General features: G+C 52.4%; 1 protein-coding gene across 5 annotated transcripts in view; it reads right to left on the bottom strand.

Annotated features, from left to right (window-relative positions):
- LOC123426169 (pentatricopeptide repeat-containing protein At2g41720) overlaps positions 1–22,233 on the bottom strand; it is a 65,000-nt gene extending 42,767 nt beyond the window's left edge. Inside the window, exons 1-2 of one of the 5 annotated variants that reach the window (XM_045109943.1) lie at positions 21,758–22,233; positions 20,919–21,091 (exon numbers count right to left, since the gene is read on the bottom strand). In XM_045109943.1, coding sequence (XP_044965878.1) covers positions 20,919–21,091; positions 21,758–22,132 — 548 coding nt within the window. In that variant the 5' untranslated portion in view covers positions 22,133–22,233. The remainder of the gene's footprint in view (positions 1–20,918; positions 21,092–21,757) is intronic. The other 4 variants (XM_045109945.1, XM_045109944.1, XM_045109946.1 and 1 more) reach the window with 4 other exon arrangements.
- Positions 22,234–27,903: the final 5,670 nt, after the last annotated feature.

The raw sequence follows: 27,903 nt of genomic DNA, 5'->3' as shown, positions 1-27,903 counted from the left end.
AGTTGGCAATCCAGTAAAGGCATTAGTAATATGTGGTAAGAAAGGCGATGTGTAACAATATAAAATATGGCTTTTAGCAGAAAATTAAGTGGATACACTTCATAAAACAGACAAGTTTTTCATAATTTCGGCAAGCAGCCAACGAAGCTATTAAGGAGTAATATTGGTCTAGGAGTCCTTATTAGGCCATGGTATCATGAGCCCGGGTTTAGGGATTTTTTCGCGTGCCACAACTCACGCTCTTCATCGACTTTTTCGGTCTCCTCTTCCAATCGATATCATGCACCGGTCGTCGCCAATGCTGGCGAGATCGATCTCCGTATCGATATGCCCACGCTCGATCATCCAGATCGACAGAAGCCACCCCGTCCAGATCAATCATTGTCGTTACAGGAGGTTGCTGTTAGAGTATATATAATATAGCCATGTACCCCTTTGTATTTATCCTATTGTATAAGGGGTTTTCTGCATATAGTCCACACCTGTACATGTATATATATATATCGGCCTATGGCCTCATGGGAATACAAGTTGCATATTTCTAACATGGTATTAGAGCTTAGGTTCTTTTTTGCACGCGCAACTCGTGCTCTTCCCGATCCAATCTTCTCCGCTGCATCTTCTTCCCAAGATCTGCTCGATCCCGTGCCCGAGTCCCGCTGGAACTCGAGGTCAGGGGCGCTCGATCTTGGGCTCTCGTTATAAGGAGAGCAACCGCCCCCGCTGGATCCAGTCATGTCGCCACCAGCTCCTCGTCTCGAAGCCGCCACCGATCGGCCCGTCCTCCCAGACGTCGGATATCGTCGACTCCAGCCGCCCCCGATCTGCCCGTCCTCCCAGCCGACGGATCCCGTCGCCTCCAGCCGTTGCGTCGCCACCAGCTCCTCGTCTCGAAGCTGCCCCCGATCCGCCCGTCCTCCCAGCCGCCGGATCCCGTCGCCTCCAGCCGGATTTTGCCGCCGCCGCTACTAGTGATTCCGTTCTTCTACTGCTGGTGTGGTCTTGATCTGATCTGTTGTTGATTCCCGTGTGGTTCGATTCGTTCCTTTGAGCTGTAAAAAAAATGTTTGCTGCATCGGGCTATGTTGTTGTTCCTCGTTGCCCAGCGATTTTTGATGGCTCTAACTACACCGAGTTCGTTGGCTTCATGCGCATTCATATGCGTGGCATCCATCTATGGGGTGTTCTTTCTGGCGAGGTCTGTTATCCGCCACGTCCGGTTCCTCCTTTGGCCCCTACTCCGCCGATGCCACCGGTTCTTCCTGCGGATGCTAATCAGGCCGCCAAGGATGCGGCTAAGCTTGCTGATGAGGCCGTTGATCGTGCTTATGATGAGCAGTTTTTGGCTTATGAGGAGGCTCACCGGACGTATCATGGTGCTCTGTCTGTTTACACCCAGTGGCTTGATAATGATGCTCGTGCTGCAGTTGTTCTCATTGCTAGTGTTTTGCCTCAGTTTGCCTCTGAGTTTCTGGGCCTTCCTACTGTCTTTGAGATGTGGACCCGTCTTCGTCAGCGCTATGAGCCCTCTGGTGATGCCTTATACCTCTCTATAGTCCGTCAGGAGCATGCTCTTCAGCAGGGTGACTCTACTGTTGATGACTTCTATGCACAGAATTCTGCTATCTGGCGCCAGCTTGATTCTCTCCGCAGTGTTGGTTGTCGTACTTGCCCCTGTTACCAGGTTGTTCAGGCCAATTTGGAGTTTCATCGCGTCTACGAGTTCCTGTCTCGGCTCCATAAGGAGTTTGAGCCCCGGCGTGCTCAGTTGTTTGCTCGCGGCCGTATTTCTCTCATGGAGGCGCTTTCTGAGATTCGTGCTGAGGAGACTCGATTACGTGGCACTGGTTTGCTGGAGGTTCCCTCTGTGCTAGCTGCTCGAGCTCCCACTATGTCACATGCTGCATCGACCCCTTCTCGCGCGAGTGCTCCACCGCTCTTGCCTACTCCTCCTGGCGGCTCGGGCCGCCCCCGTCCACATATCGGCTACTGCAACCTGGATGGCCATGTCGAGTCCCAGTGCTTCCAGAAGAGGAAACACCTGCGTAAGGCGCGATCATCATCTTCAGGGACTTCGTCTACTACCTCGACATCTTCAGCCACCGCTTTGACTGAGCAAGATATTCTGAGGCTTAAGCGTCTGCTCGTCGCTTCAGGTTCTTCCTCAACGGGTACTGCTGGTTCTGTGACTGATGCTTCTCGCACTGAGCAACCACCTACTACACAGTCAGGTACATCCCCATGGGTTCTGAACTCTAGAGCTTCTTTTCATATGTCTTCTCATTCTTCCACTCTGTCCTCTCTTCGATCGCTTGATTCTCTTGTTCATGTCCTCACTGCTGATGGTACTCCCCTTTCTGTTGTTATTAGAGGCAATCTTACCACTCCTTATTTTGTCCCTGATGTTGCTCATCTTCCTCGACTTACCATGAATCTGTTTTCTGCTGGTCAACTTGTTGATTCTGGTTGCCACGTCATCCTTGACGTTGATTCTTGTTCTGTCCAGGACCGTCGCACGCACACTCTAGTTGGGGCTGGCCCTCGCCGCCGTGATTCTCAGGGTCTTTGGGAGTTAGACTGGCTTCATGTTCCTTCCGCTGCCACCACTATCGCCAGTTCCTCCGCTTCGGTTGCCTCCGCTACTGGTTCCTTCCAGCAGTGGCATCATCGCCTTGGTCATCTTTGTGGTTCTCGTTTGTCGTCTTTAGTTCGTCGAGGTCTTCTAGGGTCTGTCTCAGGAGATGTCTCTTTAGAATGTCAAGGTTGTCGTCTTGGCAAGCAGATTCAGTTACCATATTCGCATAGTGAGTCAGTGTCTAAGCGTCCTTTTGATTTAGTCCATTCTGATGTATGGGGTCCGGCTCCCTTCGCTTCGAAAGGGGGTCATAAATGTTAGAGTATATATATTATAGCCATGTATCCTTTTGTATTTATCCCAATATATAAGGGGTTTCCTGTATATAGTCCACCACCTGTACAGTATATATACCGGCCTATGGCCTCATGGGAATACAAGTTGCTTATTCCTAACTTGGTATTAGAGCTAAGTTAACTTTTGCACGCCGCAACTTGTGTTGTTGATCCGCTCCACGCCGCCGCTCTCCTCTCTGGTTGGTTCCTGCCTCGATCCCGTCAGGCGGCCAGCGCCTGCCTCGATCCCGTCAGGCAGCCGGCTCCTCGTGCCAGCGCCTGCCTCGTCCCAGACTCCCGTGGCCCTGGAGATCGATCCCGTCTCTCCTGCCTCGTCCCAGACTCCCGTGGCCCTGGAGATCGATCCCGTCTTCCACAGCCGCAGTCTTCCGCCGCCGCTCTCTTCCCGCTTGATCTCTTCTTGATCGAAGCAGGGGCGGCTCGTCCTGCTGGTTCCAGCCGCCGCCATCCCCAGCCGCCGCCGCCTCCAGACGCTGGATCTCGCCGGATCCCACCGGATCCAGCCTTATTCCGTTGGATCTCGCCGCCGGCCCTGCTGCTCAGGTCTCGATCTGCTTTGTACTCCCGTCAGTTCGTTCCTGTAAAGAAAATGTCTACTGCATCGAACTATGTTGCTGTCCCTCGCTGTCCGGTGATCTTCGATGGTACTAACTACACCGAGTTCATTGGTTTCATGCGCATTCACATGCGTGGCATCCGTCTCTGGGGTGTTCTTTCTGGCGAGGTCTGTTGTCTGCCACGTCCAGTTCCTCCTGTGGCTCCCACTCCGCTGATCCCTCCGGCTCTTCCTGCGGATGCTAATCAGGCTGCGAAGGATGCAGCTAAGGTTGCTGATGAGGCCGCTATTCGTGCTTATGATGAGAAGGTTTTGACTTATGAGGAGGCTCTTCAGGTGTATCATGGTGCTCTGTCTGTTTACACTCAGTGGCTTGATGATGATGCTCGTGCTGCAGCTGTTCTCACTGCTAGTGTTGTGCCTCAGTTTGCTTCTGAGTATCTGGGCCATCCTACTGTTTTTGAGATGTGGACCCGTCTTCGTCAGCGCTATGAGCCCTCTGGTGATGCCTTATACCTCTCTGTTGTCTGTCAGGAGCATGCTCTTCAGCAGGGTGACTCTTCTGTTGATGACTTCTATGCACAGAATTCTGCTATCTAGCGCCAGCTTGATTGCCTCCGCGGTGCTGGTTGTTGTACTTGCCCCTGGAGCCAGGCTGTCCAGGCCAATTTGGAGTTTCATCGCGTCTACGAGTTCCTGTCTCGGCTCCGTAAGGAGTTTGAGCCCCGGCGTGCTCAGTTGTTTACTCGTGGCCGCATTTCTCTCATGGAGGCGCTTTCTGAGATTCGTGCTGAGAAGACTCGCTTACGTGTTGCTGGTTTGCTGGAGGTTCCTTCTGTGCTCGCTGCTCGGGCTCCTTCTAGGCCACCTACTGCACCAACCCCTTCTCGCACGAGTGCTCCGCCGCTCTTGCCCACTCCTTCTGGAGGCTCAGGTCGCCACCGTCCACATTGCGGCTACTGCAACAATGATGGTCATATTGAGTCCCAGTGCTACACAAAGAGGAAACATCTGCGCCAGGCCCGATCATCATCTTCAGAGACTTCGTCATCTACCTCGACAGCTTCAGCCATCGCTTTGACTGAGCAGGATATTCTGAGACTTAAGCGTCTGCTCGCGGCTTCAGGTTCTTCCTCGACGGGTACTGTTGGTTCTGTGACTGATGCTTCCCGCACTGAGCAACCACCCTCTACACAGTCAAGTACATCCCCATAGGTACTGGACTCTGAAGCTTCCTTTCATATGTCTTCTCATTCTTCCACTCTGTCCTCTCTTCGATCGCTTGATTCTCCTGTTCATGTCCTCACTGCCGATGCTACTCCTCTTTCTGTTGTTAGTAGAGGCAATCTTACCACTCCTTATTCTGTTCGTGATGTTGCTCATGTTCCTTGACTTACCATGAGTCTGTTTTCTGCTGGTCAACTTACTGATTCTGGTTGTCGCGTCATCCTTGACGTTGACTCTTGTTCTGTCCAGGACCATCGCACGCACACTCTGGTTGGGGCTGGCCCTCGCCGCCATGATTCTCAGGGTCTTTGGGAGTTGGACTGGCTTCATGTTCCTTCCGCTGCCATCACTATCGTCAGTTCCTCTGCTTCAGTCGCATCCGCTACTGGTTCCTTCCAGCAGTGGCATCATCGACTTGGTCATCTGTGTGGTTCTCGTTTGTCGTCTTTAGTTCGTCGAGGTCTTCTGGGGTCTGTCTCAGGAGATGTCTCTTTAGAGTGTCAGGATTGTCGTCTTGGCAAGCAGATTCAGTTACCATATTCACATAGTGAGTCAGTCTCTAAGCATCCTTTTGATTTAGTCCATTCTGATGTATGGGGTCCGGCTCCCTTCGCTTCGAAAGGGGGTCATAAATACTATATTATTTTCATACATGACTTCTCTCGTTACACATGGCTTTATTTCATGACTTCACGTAGTGAGGTGTTGTCTATTTATAAGCGTTTTGCTGCCAGGGTTCATACTCAGTTCTCTTCACCCATTCGTGTGTTTCGTGCTGACTCCACTGGCGAGTATATCTCTAAGATGTTGCGTGGTGTTCTTGCTGAGCAAGGGACTCTCTCTCAATTCTCTTGTCCTGGTGCTCATGCTCAGAATGGCATGGCTGAGCGAAAGCATCGTCATCTTCTTGAGACGGCTCGTGCATTGATGATAGCTGCCTCTCTCCCGCCTCATTTTTGGGCTGAGGCTGTTTCCACCTCCACCTATCTCATCAATCTACAGCCTTCCGCTGCTCTACAGGGTGGTGTTCCTTTCGAGCGTCTTTTTTATCGTTATTCCGATTATTCGATGCTTCGCTTGTTTGGTTGTGTTTGCTATGTTCTTGCTCCTCGCGAATGCACCAAACTGACCGCTCAGTCTGTTGAGTGTGTTTTCTTAGGCTATAGTGATGAGCATAAGGGCTATCGTTGTTGGGATCCTATCGGTCGCCGGATGCGTATCTCATGAGTCTCGTCCCTTCTACCCACGCCCATCTTCCTCGATTTTTTCAGTGGAGGATATCTCTTTTCCCACTTTTCCTGACACACCTATCATCCCCATCAAGCCTTTGCCTATTCGTTCCGCTCCCTCTGCTTCTCCACCTCTTGTCGATTTGCCGCCACCATCTTCCACAGTCTCCTCGCCTAGCATGTCACCAGATTCCGCACCTTCATCTCCAGTGACTTCTTCGTCGCCGCCATCCGATTCTACATTGGCGAGTCCTCCTTGCATTGTTCCATCTTTTCCTCAGTGTTACACTCGTCGTTCACGTCCTGTGGATGCCTCTATGGATGTGTCGTCATCCTCGTCTCAGCCTACCTATGTCTTGCATTCTCGTCCTCGTCCGCCTGTTGATCGCTTTGGATTTCCCACCACTGGTGCTGTTGTTCTTGAGCCCACTTTGATGGATAAGTCTATGTACTATGGTCTTTGTGGGGCTGCAGCACATGGTCCTTGTGGCTGTTAGGATAGAATCCTTGACCATCAAGGACTGACAGTTAGGATAGCATCTTAGACTAGCATCTTAGTAGCATCTTAGACTAGCATCTTAGCATATGCTTGGCTGGCTAGCAGCCTATAAATATGTATCCCCAACCCCTCAGGTTGGCATGGCATTGTGTGAGAAATAAACCAACGAAAATTGTCCCAACTCTCCTAGTGTCATCCACAACTATCAATGCTCAGGCTGAAAGGTCTAACACACTTCTTATCGTCAGGCTGTTGTTCATCCTGAATGGCAGTTTGCGATGGCAGAGGAGATTGCTGCTCTTGAACGCACTGGTACGTGGGATCTTGTTTCCCTTCCTCCCGGAGTCCGTTCCATCACTTATAAGTGGGTCTACAAGGTTAAGACTCGCTCCGATGGTTCTCTTGAGCGTTATAAAGCTCATCTTGTGGCTCGTGGTTTTCAGCAGGAGCATGGTCGTGATTACGACGAGACTTTTGCTCCTGTGGCCCATATGACCACTCTTCGTACACTTCTTGTCGTGGCCTCTGCCCGCCACTGGTCTATATCTCAGCTTGATGTTAAGAATGCCTTTCTTAATGGTGAGCTGCGTGAGGAGGTGTACATGTAGCCACCACCTGGGTATTCCGTTCCTGATGGCATGGTATGCCGTCTTCGTCGCTCTCTCTATGGCCTTAAGCAAGCCCCCCGTGCCTGGTTTGAGCGTTTTGCCTCTGTGGTGACTGCCGCTGGTTTTTCAGCAAGTGCTCATGATCCAGCATTTTTTATTCACCTTTCTCCTCGTGGTCGGACTCTTCTTCTCTATGTTGATGACATGATCATTACTGGGGATGACCCCGAGTATATTGCCTTTGTAAAGGTCGTCTTAGCGAGCAGTTTCTTATGTCTGATCTTGGACCTCTTCGTTACTTTCTTGGGATTGAAGTGTCTTCTACCTCTTATGGCTTTTTTATATCCCAGGAAAAGTATATCCAGGATCTTCTTGCTCGTGCTGCTCTTACTGACGAGCGCACTTTTGAGACTCCCATGGAGCTCAATATTCACCTCTGTCATACTGATGGTGATCCCCTGCCTGACCCGACGCGTTATCGTCATCTTGTTGGCAGTCTTGTCTATCTAGCTGTCACTCGTCCGGATATCTCTTATCCGGTTCATATTCTGAGTTAGTTCGTCTCTGCTCCCACCTCGATTCACTATAGTCATCTCCTTCATGTTCTCCGATATCTTCGGGGCACGATCTCTCACCGTCTATTCTTTCATCGCTCCAGTTCTTTACAGCTTCAGGCCTATTCGGATGATAATTGGGCTAGTGATCCTTCCGATCGCCGTTCACTCTCTGCTTACTGTGTTTTTCTTGGTGGTTCTCTCATTGCCTGGAAGATGAAGAAACAGCTTGCAGTTTCCCGTTCGAGTGCAGAGGCTGAGTTGCGAGCGATGGCTCTTTTGACGGCAGAGGTGACTTGGTTACGGTGGTTACTTCAGGATTTTGGTGTTTCTGTCACTACACCGACTCTGCTCTTATCTGACAGTACAGGTGCTATTAGCATTGCGCGCGATCCTGTGAATCATGAGCTCACCAAGCATATTGTTGTTGATGCTTTCTATGTGCGCGCTGGTGTGCAGGATTAGGTTATTGCTCTTCAGTATGTGCCTTCCGAGTTACAGTTGGCGGATTTTCTGACGAAGGCCCAGACTAGAGCGCAGCATGGCTTCTATCTCTCTCCAAACTCAGTGTTGTTCATCCACCATGAGTTTGAGGGGGGGTGTTAGAGTATATATATTATAGCCATGTACCCCTTTGTATTTATCCCAATATATAAGGTGTTTCCTGCATATAGTCCACCACCTGTACATGTATATATACCGGCCTATGGCTTCATGGGAATACAAGTTGCTTATTCCTAACAATAAATATTATACTATTTTCATAGATGATTTCTCTCGTTACACATGGCTTTATTTCATGACTTCTCGTAGTGAGGTGTTGTCTATTTATAAGCGTTTTGCTGCCATGGTTCACACTCAACTCTCTTCGCCCATTCGTGTGTTTCGTGCTGACTCTGCTGGCGAATATATTTCTAAGATGTTGTGTGGTGTTCTTGCTGAGCAAGGGACTCTTTCTCAGTTCTCTTGTCCTGGTGCTCACGCTCAGAATGGCGTGGCTGAGCGAAAGCATCGTCATCTTCCTGAGACGGCTCGTGCATTGATGATTGTTGCCTCTCTCCCGCCTCATTTTTGGGCTGAGGTCGTCTCCACCTCCACCTATCTCATCAATCTACAACCTTCCGCTGCTCTACAGGGTGGTGTTCCTTTCGAGCGTCTTTTTGATCATTCTCCCGATTATTCGATGCTTCGCTTGTTTGGTTGTGTTTGCTATGTTCTTCTTGCCCCTCGCGAACGCACCAAACTGACCGCTCAATCTGTTGAGTGTGTCTTCTTAGGCTACAATGTTGAGCATAAGGGCTATCGTTGTTGGGATCCTATCGGTCGTCGGATGCGTATCTCTCGGGATGTGACTTTTGATGAGTCTCGTCCCTTCTACCCACGCCCATCTTCCTCGACCTTTCCAGTGGAGGATATCTCTTTTCTCACTTTTCCTGATACACCTCCCACCCCCATCGAGCCTTTGCCTAGTCGTTCCGCTTCCTCTGCTTCCCCACCTCTTGCCGATTTGCCACCACCACCTCCCACGGTCTCCTCCCCTAGCATGTCATCGGATTCTGCACCTTCATCTCCGGTGACTTCCTCGTCTTCACCCCCCGATTCTACCTTGGCGATCCCTCCTTGCATTGTTCCATCTTTTCCTCAGTGTTACACTCGTCGTTCACTTCATGTGGATGCCTCTGCAGATGTGTCGTTATCCTCGTCTCAGCCTCCCTATGGCTTGCGTTCTCGTTCGCCTGTTAATCGCCTTGGATTTCCCACCGCTGGTGCTGCTGTTCTTTGAGCCGACTTCCTATCGTCAAGTTGTTGTTCATCCTGAATGGCAGTTTGCGATGGCAGAGGAGATTGCTGCTCTTGAACGCACTGGTACATGGGATCTTGTTTCCCTTCCCCTCGGTGTTCGTCCCATCACTTGTAAGTGGGTCTACAAGGTTAAGACTCGCTCCGATGGTTCTCTTGAGCGTTACAAAGCTCGTCTTATGGCTCGTGGCTTTCAGCACGAGCATGATCGTGATTACGACGAGACTTTTGCTCCTGTGGCCCATATGAACACTATTCGTACACTTCTTGTCGTGGCCTCTGCACGCCACTGGTCTGTATCTCAGCTTGATATTAAAAATGCCTTTCTTAATGGTGAGCTGCATGAGGAGGTGTACATGCAGCCACCACCTGGGTATTCTGTTCCTGATGGCATGGTATGTCGTCTTCGTCGCTCTCTCTATGGCCTTAAGCAAGCCCCCCGCGCCTGGTTTGAGCGTTTTGCCTCTGTGGTAACTGTTGCTGGTTTTTCCGCCAGTGCTCATGATCCAGCATTATTTGTCCACCTTTCTCCTCGTGGTCGGACTCTTCTTCTCTATGTTGATGACATGATCATCACTGGTGATGACCCTGAGTATATTGCGTTTGTAAAGGTCCGTCTTAGTGAGCAGTTTTTTATGTCTGATCTTGGACCTCTTCGTTACTTTCTTGGGATTGAAGTCTCTTCTACCTCTGATGGCTTTTTTATATCCCAGGAAAAGTATATCCAGGATCTTCTTGCTCGGGCTGCTCTTACTGACGAGCGCATTGTTGAGACTCCCATGGAGCTCAATGTACACCTTCGTGATACTGATGGTGACCCCCTGCTTGACCCGACGCGTTGTCGTCATCTTGTTGGCAGTCTTGTCTATCTAGCTGTCACTCGTCCGGATATCTCTTATCCGGTTCATATCCTGAGTCAGTTCGTCTCCGCTCCCACCTCGGTTCACTATAGTCATCTCCTTCGTGTTCTCCGATATCTTCAGGGCACGATCTCTCACCGTCTATTCTTTCCTCGCTCCAGCTCTTTACAGCTTCAGGCCTATTCGGATGCTACGTAGCCTAGTGATCCTTCAAATCGCCGTTCACTTTCTGCTTTCTGTGTTTTTCTTGGTGGTTCTCTCATCGCCTGGAAGACGAAGAAACAGACCGCAGTTTCACGTTCGAGTGCAGAGGCTGAGTTGCGAGCGATGTCTCTTTTGACGGCAAAGGTGACTTGGTTACGGTGGTTACTTCAGGATTTTGGTGTTTCTGTCACTACACCTACTATGCTCTTATCTGACAGTACAGGTGCTATCAGCATTGCGCACGATGCTGTGAAGCATGAGCTCACCAAGCACATTGGTGTTGATGCTTTTTATGTGCGTGCTGGTGTGCAGGATCAGGTTATTGCTCTTCAGTATGTGTCTTCCGAGTTACAGTTGGCGGATTTCCTGACGAAGGCCCAGACTAGAGTGCAACATGGCTTCTATCTCTCCAAACTCAGTGTTGTTCATCCACCATGAGTTTGAGGGGGGGTGCTAGAGTATATATAATATAGCCATGTACCCCTTTGTATTTACCCCATTGTATAAGGGATTTTCTGCATATAGTCCAGACATGTACATGTATATATATATCGGCCTATGGCCTCATGGGAATACAAGTTGCATATTCCTAACAGTTGCCACCCCACCACCCCAGGAGAACGGCTCTATGTTGTCGCCACACCTCGGCTGCTTCGCCTCAAACCGGCTTCATCGCTACCCCCCAGCCTGAATTCCAGCGACCTCCACCGTCCACCGGCAGGCCCTGGCCACCATTTTCCCAGCACCTAGCACCTCTCCCTCCCTTGTAGTGACGCACCTCTCCGGCGGAGGACAATATGCAGGCATGCTTCTCTATTGCCTCGCACGCAGCTCTCCCTTGACTACTTGCGCATTGCTTGCATGGCTGCTTGCCGCTTCGCGTGTTGACTCTTCCTTGCAGTCGTTTGCACGCTACTGGTTGTCTGCTCAGCATGTGGCTCTTCCCTGCTCTAGCTGGTGCGCTAGCTGCTTGATGTTGCAACCTTATGTGCTCCTTAGCTTCAGCTCTTCTAAAAAACAAAAAAAGCTCACAATGTCGATTCTCTCCAGTGATTCCGTCGTTTCGTCAACTCCATCTCCCACACGCACCTTCCTTCGGTGTTGAATGTTCATCTCCTGGTTGTTATTCCATGTTGCTGCTCGCCGGTATCTCACCTGTGTTATGTGGATTGCCTAATGATTATGAGTCTTAACGACTAGTCAAGTCGTGCGACTAGTCTAGTAGTCTCAATCTGGTTGTCGACTAGCTTGATACAGAGCATCTTACAGACATCACCATGTCAAGAGTCACTTTGTCAAATGACCGTATGACATCTACTTCATACATATAAAGGTGAATCATCTCCTTTACACTTGTTCAATTGATCCCTTCAAGGTAGGTATACTACATTACTACTTGAGCCTCCATTGTGCACGTATAGGTTTGAGAGGAGCTTCATGGATGAAGAGGAGGACTACAGGCGTAAAGAACGACTACACCATCCTTGAAGGAAGCGTTGAATCGAAGACGGAAGAAGAGCACCAAGTGGACCTGCAGCGAGGCTACAGCCACCGAACATTCAGTCCCACTACCGAACATCCGATGCCTGATAAAGATGATAAAGAGGAACGATCAGGAGCAGCCGAGGGCAATACATGCTCCAGCGGACGGACATCCGGTGCCCTAGCACCGACTGGACATCTGGCGTACACCAGAAATCCAGCGTACATCCAATGTGTACCGGACATCCGGTACCACACCTGGATTGAATGCTCCGCCGAAGTAAACCTAAAAAAATAAATTGAAGGAAATGTAGTCCGACATCGATTTCACGTGTCGATTGCCCAACCCAATAAGTAGTAGTTTTTGAATGATTCGTGTTAGCCAGGAATTAGAGATGTACTTTCTATTTCACTGAAGTAACCAACCAAAAGTGTGCATGTGCAGGCTTTGACCCATGTATCTCTCTACCTACCATTTGGTGGCTTATACTATAAATAGACCTCCCCCTCCTCATTTCTAGGGTCAGCAAAGTAGAAAGTAGAGAGATACTACATTGGAGCACAAGGCCTTCATTGGAGAAGAATCCCTAGGGATTATCAAGACTTCCACTTGTGAAGAAGGATTCCCATCATAGAATCATCGAGCCCTCCTTGTTCTAGGACCTGGGGAAGAACTATCTTGGTCCATCTCACTCCTTGAATGATTTGGATGATGGATATATCTATGTGTATCTTTATTTGCATCTATGTGTGTTGATTTGTGTGATTCCCTTTGTGTTTTCCCATGTGTTCTTCGTGTTCTTCCCCAAATCCACCTCCAATTCGTGAAGATTGGGCCACCCTAGAGGCTTGCCTATATTATAGCTTCTTCATGTTGACTAGCTCGTTGAGTCAAGTGGTGGAGCGACTAGTCATCGGCTAGTCCAGACTAATCTTGGCGTTCGAGTCGAACGACGCAATTTGGGAGGGATAGGTGAGCAGCGCTCAGCCCAGAGGGAAAAAATTACAACCCTAGCTTTCCAGGCTCGCTCCACAACGAGCTGCCTCACTTGGGACTAAGCCGCCGCCACCATCCATTGAACCGTCGATGCCGCTGGCACCCACCACCGCCGCCAGCAGTGGCCAAGAGCACTACGGTGCTCTCCCTTCGCTGGTTTTGCACCTTCCCTGGATCCACCCCTCTGTTGTTGTGATCCTCCTCTGGATCAACCAATATTTTATAGCATATTGTATTGTAATATATACACCTCTTTAATGTAATATAGGACATTTTTTCGGTTCAATTTGAACTGCAAAAACGTCTTATATTAAGGTATAGAGGTTCTATACTACATACTAGGTATTAGTAGTTGAGTACTGCAAGTTGAGTACTACAGTACCATGTCAACAGGTCCAGCAATAGTCTACTCTAGCCACGATTAGTCTATGAGTCTCAGCCTCGGCTACTCGTCGACTCGTTGACTCGCAATTCTTGGGATTGCCTAGCCCTTCCTATTAGTTCGGACCTTTGGTTGCATTGGCTAGTGCGTGAAGCTTAACATGGTATCAGAGCCTAAGGTCTTTGAGTTCAAGTCCTGGCTTTAGCAATTTATTCAAAAATTGTTGTTGCCCCCCTCGGTGTCCACGTATAGAACTCTTGAGCCATACTTCTGAGTCTATTCACGTGTTGAGTTCCCGCATCACACGTGACAGGGGTGCTGAAGTGTATATATGGATTCCGTAGCCCTTTCTATTCGTTCGGACTTTTGATTGTTGGCTAGTGCATGAAGCTTAACAACCTACAAGGCCTCCTCCACAAACTCTCCTGCATACACGATAGCTCTTGCATCTATGTTGTCAAAGGCGTGGATATCATACCTTAGCCCATTAGAGATAATTATTTAGTTAGGAAAGAGATTGGTTTAGTTAGGAAGATTAACATAACATATGGTTTGTTAGGAAAGTAGAGGTTCTATTCTTAGGCATCAAGTTGAGTCTTCCCTATAAAAGGCACACCACATACCCCATAAGGATTATGAAATAGAGAAGAATAAACTAGTAAAGATCTAATCCTTATCCCCAACCTTCTCTCCGTCTCATCCCTGGCACCATGGCTGGCCAACCTTTACTCGTAAGAGCTGTACCCCAACCATGTCACAATCATGGTCTTAGGACCGGTCCAAATCCTAGCACGTGACATAAGTTTGGTGTATGTGCTTCCTAGCTTCTAGTTCTCCATATTTTCCGTTGCGTCCACCAAATCCGTTGATATTTTTTGTTTCTCATGTCATTTGAGTCCACTAAACCTTCATATGCCAGCCTCTTTTTCTGGTCCTAGTCCTTTATATACAACTTTTGTGGCTTTTTCGGTCCTTTTTGTTTTCTATATGATTTTTATGGCCTCTTTTTGCGTTGTCGATCTAAGCCCATTCTCTTGCCCGCCGGTTTTCTTGGACTTCAATTTTGTGTGCAACGCTTCATTCTCTTGATGTGTCATCTTCTTTCAACGGCCCATGTTCTTTTGATACTTATTTTGTATCTTTTGCTGATGTGGTGTCTTCCGCTGATGCGGCAACTTCTCTTATCCCCTTTGGCTTGAGTAGACAAGCTTTCAAGACTCTCCAGCTACAACGACACTGTTATGACCGGTACGACGTACCAACGGAGGAGGCCCAATGGGCAGGGTTAGTTACGAGCTTAGCCCAAGTTATCTTAGCTATCTTAGAGTCCAAGTTATATTAGAGTCCAAGTTATCTTAGTTATCTTAGAGTCCAAGTTATTGAGATTATATAAACAGATGTAAACAGTTATTTCGGAATTAAGCAATAAGACAATTCTATTACCCGGCTCCCAGAGGAGCCGGAACCCTAACCCTAGCCGCCCTACCCTAGCCGCCTCTCTCTCTCTCGCAGCGAAGGCGCCCAACCGCTGGCGCCTGCGTCCCCAGCCGCGCCGGCCGCACTTCCACCCCTACAACCTACGCCCGAGACCTGGTAGAACCCTAGCCTCTACCAATTTGGTATCAGATAGCTTGGGTTCGATGAGTTTGTCGGACCGTCCCACCACCGCCGCCGCCGCCACCTCGCAGCAGCCGCCGCCGCCGCACCAATCGCCGCCGCCGGCCACCTCAGGTCCGGCCGCCTCCGGTACTACGGCCCTGGCGGCCAAAGTTGTCCCGTCCTCTCCCCGGCGGAGATGTCCTCGGCGATCCGCGACCTCACCCTGGCAGTCTCCAACCTCCGGACCTTCCTCCAAGCTCCGTATGCAACCCCGCCACCACCGCCCCCGCCGGCGGCACCCTTCGCGCCACCGCCCCTGGCCACCGTCGCGCCCCAGGGCCTGCCGATCAACCAAGTCAGGTGGCCGTCGTCGCCGTCCCCGCTGCCGACGTGGCTCGACACGCCGACCTACACGACGGCGCCACTCCAGCCGACGGTGTTGCAGCCGCCCGCCACCACCTTCGGGGAGTTCGACGGGTATACGGACCCGTACGCCGGGAGCTCCGTGGTGCCGCAGCACCCTCCTTCCGCCGCGCAGGGTCGCCACGAGGGCGCCTACGCGGCCTCGCCACACGTGCAGCAGCCGCCCCGCTTCACCAAGCTGGAGTTCTCCACCTACGACGGCACCGTCGACCCCCTGAACTGGCTCAATCAGTGCGATCCGTTTTTCAAGGGGCAACGGACCATGGCGTCCGACCGCACATGGATCGCCTCCTACCACCTCCGTGGCACCGCACAGACGTGGTCCTACGCCCTCGAGCAGGACGAGGGCGGGATGCCTCCATGGGAGCGTTTTCGCGACCTGTGTCTCCTTCGGTTCGGGCCCCCCATACGTGGGAGCCGCCTGGCCGAGCTCGGTCGCCTCCCCTTCACCACCTCGGTGCAGGACTTCGCCGACCGCTTCCAGACGTTGGCCTGCCATGCACCTGACGTCACGGCTCGCCAACGCGCCGAGCTCTTCGTCGGCGGCGTTCCCGACCACATCCGCATCGACGTCGAGATGCGCGACCCCCAGGACCTGCAGACGGCCATGTACTACGCGCGCGCATACGAGCAGCGCGCCAACGCCCTGCAGCAGGAGTTCCCGGGCCGCGGCACGCGTCCCCCGCCACGCCCCAGCGGCCGCCACCCCGACACGCCCCACCCTGCCGGCCACTACTGCTGCTGCTCCCCGCGCCGACACGCACCTTCCGGCGCTTGACGTCGGCCGAGCAGCTCGAGCGGCGCCGCAAGGGCATGTGCTTCAACTGCGTCGAACCGTATGCGCCGGGTCATACGTGCGCCCGTCTGTTCTACTTGGAGACCGTCGACGACGCGGAAGTGGAGGCCCTCACCGCGGAGCTCGACACCTGTGTCTCCTTCGGTTCGGGCCCCCCATACGTGGGAGCCGCCTGGCCGAGCTCGGTCGCCTCCCCTTCACCACCTCGGTGCAGGACTTCGCCGACCGCTTCCAGACGTTGGCCTGCCATGCACCTGACGTCACGGCTCGCCAACGCGCCGAGCTCTTCGTCGGCGGCGTTCCCGACCACATCCGCATCGACGTCGAGATGCGCGACCCCCAGGACCTGCAGACGGCCATGTACTACGCGCGCGCATACGAGCAGCGCGCCAACGCCCTGCAGCAGGAGTTCCCGGGCCGCGGCACGCGTCCCCCGCCACGCCCCGGCGGCCGCCACCCCCGACACGCCCCACCCTGCCGGCCACTACTGCTGCTGCTCCCGCGCCGACACGCACCTTCCGGCGCTTGACGTCGGCCGAGCAGCTCGAGCGGCGCCGCAAGGGCATGTGCTTCAACTGCGTCGAACCGTATGCGCCGGGTCATACGTGCGCCCGTCTGTTCTACTTGGAGACCGTCGACGACGCGGAAGTGGAGGCCCTCACCGCGGAGCTCGACACCACCACTCTCCGAGGCCGGCGTCACAACCTACGGGCCGGTCGATGCGACCGCCTACGTCGTCTCCCTTCATGCCATGGCTGGCATCAAGACGGCAAAGACGATGCTGCTTCCGGTGACAATCAACGGGGAGCGTCTCACCGCGCTCATGGACACGGGCTCGACTCACAACTTCCTGTCCGGGGACGCCATGCGCCGCCTCGCACTCCAACCGGCGGGCTCGGAGAAGTTCAGCGTCACCGTCGCCAACGGGGACCGCCTTGCTTGCCAGGACGCGGCGCGGCAGGTTCCCGTCCTCATCGGCGACGAGCCGTTCTCCATCGACTGCGTCGGCATCGACCTGGGCTGCTATGACTTCATCCTCGGCATCGACTTCCTGTCCACTCTCGGCCCCATCCTTTGGGACCTCGATGTGTTGTCCCTCATCTTCTGGCGCGAGGGCGGCCGTCGCGTTCAGTGGACGGACATCGGCGGCTCCGGCGCCGCGACTCTGCAGCTCCAGTTGATGGCGGCCGCACTGGACGAGGCGCGTCCCCTCCAGGCCGACCTCCTACAGCAGCATAGCGACATCTTCGACGAGCCACAGGGTCTCCCTCCCGCGCGGCCCTATGACCACCGCATCCACCTGCTGCCGGACACGGCGCCCGTCGCCGTGCGCCCGTACCGGTACCCTCAGCTGCAGAAAGACGAGCTCGAGCGTCAGGTGGCGGTCATGCTCGCACAGGGCATCATCCGGATTTCGACATCGCCGTTCTCCGCCCCGGTGCTCCTTGTGCGCAAGGCCGATGGCACATGGCGCTTCTGCATCGACTACCGCGCCCTCAACGCCTTGACGTCCAAGGACAAGTTCCCCATCCCCGTCGTGGATGAGCTCTTGGACGAGCTACACGGAGCGCGCTTCTTCACCAAGCTCGACCTGCGCTCGGGCTACCATCAGGTGCGCATGCACCCTGACGACATCGAGAAGACGGCGTTCCGCACGCACCATGGCCACTTCGAGTTCCTGGTGATGCCGTTCGGCCTCTCCAACGCGCCGGCGACCTTCCAGGCCCTGATGAACGACGTGCTCAGCCCATACTTGCGCCGCTTTGTGCTTGTTTTCTTTGATGACATTCTTATCTACAGTGCATCTTGGGCGGAGCACCTACAGCACGTGGCCATCATCTTCAACGAGCTTCGAGCGCATCGTCTTCACCTCAAGCGCTCGAAGTGCTCGTTCGGCACGACCTCCGTCGCGTACCTGGGGCACGTCATCTCGGCGGACGGGGTAGCGATGGACGAAGACAAGGTCGCCGCCGTCGCCGCGTGGCCGACCCCGCGGTCACCGCGGGCGCTCCACGGCTTCTTGGGCCTCGCCGGCTACTACCGGAAGTACATCCGGGACTTCAGCCTCATCGCCGCGCCACTGACGCGACGCCTTCTCCTGGGACGAGGAGGCGACTACGGCATTCGAGGCTCTCCAGCGGGCGCTCACGACGGGACCCGTCCTCCAGATGCCGGACTTCGATATGTCGTTCGTGGTGGACTGCGACGCCTCTGGCATCGGCTTCGACGCCGTCCTCCACCAGGGCGAGGGACCGCTCGCCTTCTTCAGCCGCCCCTTCGCCGCTCGCCATCACAGGCTCGCGGCCTACGAGCGCGAGCTTATTGGGCTGGTTCAGGCGATGCGCCACTGGCGGCCTTATCTTTGGGGTCGGTCGTTCCGTGTGCGCACGGACCACTACAGCCTCAAGTTCTTGCTAGACCAGCGCCTCTCCACCGTCCCGCAGCACCAGTGGATCAGCAAGCTCTTCGGCTTCAACTTCACCGTCGAGTACCGCCCCGGCCGTCTCAACACGGTCGCCGACGCCTTGTCCCACCACGACACTGAGGATGTCGCGGACGACGTCGCCACGACTGGCACTATCATGTGCATCCGCTCCAGGCCATCTTTCGCCTTCATCGACGACATTCGCCGAGCAACTTCAACGGCCGCGGACGCGCAGGGCCTGCGCCAGCGCCTTGACACCGGCGAGCTGGCAGCACCCTGGCGCCTGGACAAGGGGCTGCTCCTCCATGGCCCCCGCATCTTCGTGCCCGACAATGGCGACCTGCGCCACCAGGTCCTGACCTTGGCGCACTCTGCAGGGCACGAGGGCGTGCAGAAGACTCTCCATCGTCTCCGTGCTGATTTTTACATCCCCGGTGATGGCGCGCTGGTCCGTGACTGGGTGCGGTCGTGCGTGACCGTGCCAGCGGAACAAGACGGAGACACTACGACCCGCGGGTCTACTGCAGCCGCTGGACGTACCCTCCCAGGTGTGGGCGGATATTTCCATGGACTTCATCGAGGGCCTTCCCAAGGTGGGCGGCAAGTCCGTCATCCTCACGGTGGTTGACCGCTTCTCTAAGTACGCGCACTTCATCGCCCTGGGTCATCCATATACAGCCGCCTCTGTGGCGCAGGCCTTCTTCGTCGGCATCGTGCGCCTCCACGGTTTTCCTTCGTCCATCGTCAGCGATCGTGATCCCGTGTTCACGGGACATGTCTGGCGGGATCTCTTTCAACTGGCGGGCGTGAAGCTACGCATGAGCACGGCGTTCCACCCTCAGACGGACGGCTAATCCGAGGTGGTCAACAAGGTGATCGCCATGTACCTGCGTTGTGTTACTGGTGATCGTCCACGAGCTTGGGTGGACTGGTTGGCGTGGGCGGAGTACTGCTACAACACCTCCTATCACTCTGCCCTGCGCACCACGCCTTTCGAGGTGGTCTATGGGCGCCAACCTCCGGCAATGCTCCCTTACGAGCCTGGGACGGCTCAGTCCGAGACGGCGGGCGACTTACTCCGCAGCCGCGACGACATTCTGGCTGAGGCACGCCACCGTCTTTTCCAAGCACAGCAGCTGGCCCGGAAGTACTACGATGCTCATCATCGCGAGGCGGAGTTCGCGGTGGGCGATTGGGTGTGGCTGCGCCTCCTCCACAGGACCACGCAGTCTCTGGATCCGCGATCCAAGCGCAAATTGGGACCTCGCTACGCCGGTCCCTTTCGTGTGCTGGAGCGTGTCGGCACACTCGCATACCGCTTGGAGCTGCCGGCTAGTTCTCGCCTCCACGACGTCTTCCATGTCGGCTTACTGAAGGCCTACCGCGGGGACCCTCCTGTAGCGACGCCGGCCATTCCTCCTACTTCGGATGGCCGCCTCCTTCCAGCTCCCGCGCAGGTGGCGAAGGTGCTGCAAGCGCAGCAGCGCCGCGGCGTCCGGCATGTCTTGGTACAGTGGGCCGGCCTGCCAGAGGAGGAAGCGACTTGGGAGAAGCTCGACGATTTCCGCCAGCAGTTTCCAGATGTTCAGCTCGAGGACGAGCTGTTTGAGAAGGCGGGGAGAGATGTTATGACCGGTACGACGTACCAACGGAGGAGGCCCAATGGGCAGGGTTAGTTACGGGCTTAGCCCAAGTTATCTTAGCTATCTTAGAGTCCAAGTTATATTAGAGTCCAAGTTATCTTAGTTATCTTAGAGTCCAAGTTATTGAGATTATATAAACAGATGTAAACAGTTATTTCGGAATTAAGCAATAAGACAATTCTATTGCCCGGCTCCCAGAGGAGCCGGAACCCTAACCCTAGCCGCCCTACCCTAGCCGCCTCTCTCTCTCTCTCTCGCAGCGACGGCGCCTGCGTCCCCAGCCGCGCCGGCCGCACTTCCACCCCTACAACCTACGCCCGAGACCTGGTAGAACCCTAGCCTCTACCAGACACTCTCAAGATGCGGATTTTGGATTATCATTTTTTTCTATTGTTACCCTTCTTCAAACGCAAAGCTATTGCACATGCTTTGTCGCTGAGAGGGGTGTTAAGGAGTATTAGTATTGGTCTAGGAGTATTGGTATTGCTCTAGGAGTCTTCATTAGGCTATATATGCCCCATGGCCTTGCAATACAATCAAGTTGCATCCATAACAGAGGCAACCAAGGCCAAATATGTTGTATAGCCTGTATGCAGGCTCATGAACACAGATAGCATGAGGACTATTGTGGCTTATTGACTTTTTGGTGAAAACTGAGGGTAGTTAAATAAAATCTTATGCCTGAAGTTAATATTTTTCATACCGCCATTCTTGCATCTCAAAGAACAGGCCACGTGCTTGATCAACCTGGTTGTGTCTGGCATGTAATTGTATCATCATACCATAAATGTCATTACGAGCACAGTAGTTCTCCTGGTTTTTCATCCAGCAGAACACATATACAGCATGTTCCAAGGACCCAGAAAAAGCCATTTCCTACAAGTGATGTAGACCATGCAAGCACTTTATGTCAGTGGATTTACAAAGGTGGGAGGTTTTTTAACAAAATGAGAAGTCTTGACTTGTGACTTGTACAAGCTCATAAGGAGTACAGAAGCACATTCTCTAGTAAATAGCAATGTATATATTGAAGCAGAAAGATGGTAAGATGGTACATAAAGCAAGTAATTCGAATTTTGGAATTACTGGCAAAAGCATTAAACAAAAATAATGCCATGAGAAACCTAATGATTACAAGGATCAAGCAAGAATCCTTAAAATCAATAATGCTCCCACGGTTTACTAGAACTAGTTAATACGTGCAAGATGACTAGAAATAATACCAGGTCTGAATGCTTGAATCAAGCACGTAATCATAGGTGTTATAAAACACCTAGATGACTAGAATTTTTTTTCCATAACAGAAAATGAGTTCGATCAGCTTCATGCACTCCCATCTAGACATTTTCGAGACACTCTAATGGCCAACAGCTGCAAGACAAGACTGCAATAGTCGCAGAACAATCTTTCATCTGTTTTTTTTACTCCTATGATAAACCCAAATGGATGCCCAGTAGTTCTTCATCGAACACATAGAAAGCCGGTATGTGGGAACCAGAGAGGCTCATTGTGTCGAACACATAAATTGCAGAGGTGTCTTACACGAATAAGGAGAGGGAAGTTTCGGCGAGCGAAGCGTCCGGCCCAGCAGTTGAGCACGGCGTCGACGGCATGGGGGTCGGCCCGCGGGAGAGCGAGCACGCGCGCGGCCACCTGTGACACCTTCCAGTCCCGCTGCCACCGGCTCCCCTCCACACGGAGGCGGTGCCGCGCGGGGAGCGCATCGCCACCTAAGCCGTCCACCTCGACCCGGACTGTGCGGCGGCCGCGGTCGTAGTCGACGGAGACGGAGGGCCGCCGCTTGGCCCACGGCGGCGGTCCAGTCGACCTCGGTGGACGCCTCCGCAGCAGGCGGACGACTCCCGGAGGCGCCTCTGGGTTCTGTGACGCCGGCGGAGGGGGGGTGGTCGAAGACATTGCTGCAGTTGGTGGCAAGCTCGACAGTAGTGGATATGCAGATTTCTACGGATAAGAGTGTAGGAGCTGCTACGCATTCCACCGATGGATATTACCGAACATCCGTCACCTACACAACCGTTCGCGCGTACCCGTCGTGCACTTAATTCGTCAAACCATCGCTCGAGTTGCAGAAACAATCGGTTTGTTGCAAAAAAATAAATTTTAGACCATTAATTACTTAAGCAACGGTCGAGTTTCAGAAACAATTGCTTGTTTCAGAAAAAAAAATCTTCGCCTTTAGGCAAACGTAGGTGTGTTGTGGAAGAATTTTCTGCAACAAAGATCATGTTTCAGGAAACTTTTGCATCGCGCTGGGATGCGGCGGCGCTACGGCGGTGCGGGGCGACGGACGGCGAGACGGTTGGCCCCCTGGTTGCGGGAGCTCGCCGGCGTGGCCGAGAGGGGCTGCGACGGAGCCGCGAGCGGGTTGGGACGCGGCAGCACTCCGGTGACGTGGGGCGATGGGAGGTTGGCCCCTGGTCGCGTGAGGCGAGGCGGCTGGCCCCCCTGGTCGCGTGAGGCGAGGCGGCTGGCCCCCCTGGTCGCGGGAGCTCGCCGACAGGGCGGGGAGCGGGGCGGGGAAGGCCATGGCAACGGCGGCAACTCCGGCGAAGCTGAGCGGTAACAGGCAGACGGCGGGCGAGGTCGCCGGGGCCAAGGCGAAGGCGCGGGGTGGAAAAGTGAGGAGCTCAGCTTCATGATCGTTTCCTGAAACAATGATCCAGATTCAGAAAACGGTTCGTGATCAGATTAAGATCCAACGGATGAACGGACCGCGGATGGATCGCGCGGATCAGCCGGTGGGATGTAATCTTTTCCCTAAGAGTATCTCTAATATACCTTGGCATACTTCGGGTCGGGATGGGCCGGGCCGAAAAACCCGATGTTGAAAGCTCAGGCCCGAGCCCGGCCAGGCCCAACTGTCAGGCCTAAATATTGGGCCCAAATCTAGCCTAAGCCCGAAAAAGCTCGACTCGGCTTGACCGGCCCGGCCTGATCGCAACGTGAAATCAGTATTCTTCAAGCCTGTGTGCGGCCCGCCCGACCGTTGGGCTAAAATTCCAAGCCCGAGCCCGGCCTGATGGCATGTTTAGACTCGGTCTGGTCCGGGATTCTTGGGTCGGGTTTAGTCAGGCCGTCCGGGACGGGCTGCCCATGGCGAGATATAATCTCTACAACTCGTTTGTAAAATCATCCTAAAACAAGATTCACACGCGACACCGCACTCTTTCAGCGATTTGGAAGATCCGTCCATCCATTTCGTTTGGTTGATACGATCAGAATTGTCGGATCGAGCAATCAGAGGACATCGATCGTCGGATCAAACCCTCACACTGTAGGAATGAATAGTTGTAGTCGTCAGTGTGCCCCGTCGAGGGCATTCCCGTCATTTCACGCTCGGGCATATAAAACGCAGACGCGGTGTGTAGAGAATTAGCCGTCGATTCTCCCCCGCTCGCGCCCACCCCACTCCTCTCGCGCGACTCATCTCTCTCCTCACCCACGACTGCTCGCTGTCGCCGCCACCACTCTGGTTCTCGCGACTCTGAGTCGCGCGCAACACGGCGAGGACCCTCCCTTCACTCGTGTAGCGACGTGCTATACAAATGGTTCTTAACCCCTTTCCATGACGGCATTTCAAACCGTCGCTTAGTGAGTCTGGGCAATAGCGGGGTCCTTCCCACACGACCCAGAAACCGTCGGGGATAGGTCCTCCGGTCACACACGCTGCGCAAAATGAGTTCGTGTGTGATCGGGCTAGCCATCGCATACAATTATACAGACCCAATCGCTTCCGTTTGTATGTACATCCCACACAGTCAATCTAAGAAAAAACTTTTTCCGTATGTACATCCCGCACGATGAATCTCACACAAATGTTTCCGTTCGCACGTACATCACACACAAATTTCCCCATCAAATCGTTTGTGATAACGTTTCCATTGTAGACGATATTAAAAAAATCGTTTGCGTTCTTGAATGCAGCGCGCACGATGCGTAGAAGAAACTATGTGGCATAGGTTGTCCATCACACACACTTTTTATATGGAAAACGTCTGTGCAAGGAGGCCTAACGCAAATAGTTTTCAAGAGGAAGTCGTGTGTGATTGTTCATTGATCCAACACGTTTTCGCCCGAGAAATTGTGTGTGTTGTCTTAGGCCATCGCGCACAGTGTTTTCTTAATAACTGTTTGCAACTGTTGGGGATATTTCTTCCTAAGAGGTTTTAGTGATTGATGACAATGCATGTGCGGATTAATCGTGTACATTGAGCATTTCAAATAATTCATGACTAGACAGAAGACGATTCGATGCCCCTCGGAGTCTTTGGAAGATGGTTGCTTTCTACGTTTCTCTTTGGTGGATTTGAGTCGTAGGACAGTCGTACTATTAAGAAGGGGTCCGCGTCGAAAAGGTTTTGGTGAAATCATCACGTACACATTTCTAGTGCACCACCTTTCCCTTGCTACAACGGAGCTCCAACCTTGTTTTTCATGCATGTGCAAAAGGACAAGCGGTAGTACCACTGGCATAGCGGTAGTACCGCTCTAAGGGTGGTAGTAATTTTTTACTACCGCTCCATGAGCGGTACGACCGCCCTCGGGGCGGTAGTAGTTTTTTACTACCGCTCCGTCGGACTTTGTGCGCATCCTTTTTTCCCACAGTGGTAGGCACGGTAGTATTTACTTACTACCATGGTTGGTGAGCTGTCGGGCGGCAGTACCGCTCTTAGGAGCGGTAGTACCACTTGTCTAGTGCAGTTGGTGGGCGGGTAACGGTTGGATTGTATCCCCACACACACTATATATATATATAGGTGTCTTCTTCCCCGAGAAGCTCACCTCTCACCTCCCCAAACTCCATTGTTGCTCCAAAAGCTTATTCTTGCCCAGTCTCTCTCCCTAGCCAATCAAACTTGTTGATTTCCTAGGGATTGCTTGAGAGGGCCTTGATCTACACTTCCACCAAGAGATATTTGATTCCGCCGACTAATCCCTTGCGGATCTTGTTACTCTTGGCTGATTGAGCACCCTAGACGGTTGAGGTCACCTCGGAGCCACGCTCATTATGGTGAAGCTTCGTGGTCTTGTTGGGAGCCTCCAAGCTTTGTGTGGAGATAGCCACAACCTTGTTTGTAAAGGTCCGGTCACCGCCTTCAAGGGTACCAATAGTGGAATCGCGGCATCTCACATTGTGTGAGGGTGTGAGGAGAATACAGTGGCCCTAGTGGCTTCTTGGGGAGCAATGTGCCTCCACACCGCTCCAACGGAGACGCACTTCCTGTCAAAGGGAAGGAACTTCAGTAACACATCATCGTCTCCACCGGTTCCACTTGCGGTTATCTCTTACCTTTACTTTATGCTTATTATTGTTGTGGTGTATTCCTTGCTTGCACTTGTTATTCTTGTGGTTAGCATCATATAGGTTGCTCACCTAGTTGTTCACATAGAGAACCTTTTGGTGCTAACGCTAATTTGTTAAGACAAGCTAAAAAATGGTAGTTTCCTATTCACCCCTCTCCCCTCTAGTCAACCATATCGATCCTTTCAATTGGTATCATAGCCAGATCTCTTTATTAAGGGTTTCACCACCCAAAGAGTATGGTTGACGATGCTGAGGTTCGGCCCAAAGGGTCCAAGGCCGTGGAGTTGGTTTCGGTCACACGGGACGACTTGAATGAGGCCATGGCTTCACTCGAGATGTCCATGATGACCGAAGTCAAATCCATGCTTAAAGAATTACTTGAGGGGATGAAGAATTCTTCTGACCCGTTGCTTATGGTTAAACCCACCTCATTGGAGTCGGAGGCCAATTCTGACAAGGAAACGGCTAAAGGTACTCGAACTTCCTCCTCTCATGACAAGAATGGGACGGGGGCTTTTGCCTCGGTTCCTCCTCCCCTGGTCTATGGAGGACTGGTCCCTACACCACATATTAATAACCTAGGTCCTCATCCTAAACTTGTTAAAGGTGATTTCGCTAATTGGTTTTTTTCCATCAAGTCTCATTTGAATCACAGCTCAACAAATCTTTGGAGAATCATCGAAGAAGGCTATTACCCTCATGATCCAAGGAGCCTTACTCCAAGAGAAGAGGCGGACAACCAATACAATCATTTCGCGTTATTCATCCTTCAATTCGCAGTTCCTCCAGAAGATCTTCCTCACCTGCGCCCCTTCACTCGTGCAAAGGATTGTTGGGAGCACATCATGGTGTTGTACAAGGGGAGCTCAATCATTCAACGGTCTAACTTTGAAGTGGTCCTTGATCAGGCCGATGAGTTTGTGATGCTAGAAGATGATGACCCCCGTGATCTCTATTGAAGGGTGACTGCCCTCGCTGTTGCTCTCCAAGACCATGGGAGCAAATATATGGATGACACTTGGATCAAGCGCAAGTTTCTCAAGGCCATCATGCCTTTCAACAAAGCCATGTCTTCCATCATTCAGCAAAAACCAGATTTCCACTCCTGGACCTCATGCAAAGTGTTGGATGAGTTCATTGCTATGGATAGACCGCCGACAATGCTTTTGCTCGCGTCCGGTCAAAGAAATCATCACCCAACCTTGCCTTAAGAACCAAGGCTAGTGTTGATGAAGAAGAAGAGTAAGAAGATGGTTGCCCCGAAGACACAAAATACGCTTATCACGAGCATATGGCTCTTGCTTCAAGGCAGTTTTGGGGAAACAAGAGAAACTCAAGGCCCAACTTCTCCAAGGATAACTCAAGTGGGTCCAAGAACAAGCAACAAGTACAGACATGCTACAACTGCGGCAATGTGAGTCACTTTGTGGCAGATTGTCCTTATGAGAAGAGGGAAGACAACGGGGGCAAGCTCATTCGCAAGGACAGATCCAAGTCTTTCCCTAGCAAGAACACCTTCACCAAGAAGACTCATCCAAGGGCTTGGTGGCCCATGAAGAGTACACCTCCGATGATGATGAAGGCGATACAGGCCGTGAGGGGATGGCAATGGCTACCGTGGCCATTGCCACTTCCTTCCCCAAGGTATCTCTCTTCGGCGCCACCAACGAGAATCGTATTACCAAGTGCCTCATCGCCAAAGGTATCAATAAGGTAACCCCCAGCATCAAGACCACTCTCACTACCTCTCCTTCTTTGTTAGACTGTGTTCATAATAGTGAGGTAGTGCAGCTTGATGAAAATGAGTTTGATAAATTCTTGTGTAAGATCAAAGGTGAAACCAAAAGGCACTTTGTTGCTCTTTTGGAACAACTTGGTGAAGCCAATGATCTCATTGAGACTCATGAGGATACTATCTCCAAGTTGCAAGAACATGGTTGTGATTACGCCGATGAGATAACAGAACTATCCATTGCTCTAGAAGAAGAGTGTGGTCTTTGTTTGGCTCTTGAGGAGTCACACAACATTGATCATGCTAAATTACAAAAAATATCTTGATCATGCTAGTGTTCTTACCAGTGTGCTTAAATCTGAGAAAGTTGCACTTGGGGTTGGCCATGATAGACTCAAGGAAGAATTTGACATACTTGACAAGGCCCACAAGGTCTTGAAGAGTGCTCATTTCTCTCTTAAGGAGTCTCATGATCAACTCCAAGTAAAACTAACCAAGGAGATTTCTACTTGTCCTCCTTTTGTTTTAATTGATAATGCTTGTGCGACTAACCCTTGTTGTGAGCATGTGCATCTTGTGGAGGAGAATTCCAAGTTGAACGAACAACTTGAAAGGGCCTCGTGACGTGCA

The sequence above is a fragment of the Hordeum vulgare genome, chromosome 2H, assembly GCF_904849725.1.
Source record: "Hordeum vulgare subsp. vulgare chromosome 2H, MorexV3_pseudomolecules_assembly, whole genome shotgun sequence".
NCBI lineage: Eukaryota > Viridiplantae > Streptophyta > Magnoliopsida > Poales > Poaceae > Hordeum > Hordeum vulgare.
Note: the sequence above shows the minus strand (reverse complement) of the source record. Positions and strands in the feature narration are given on the sequence as shown.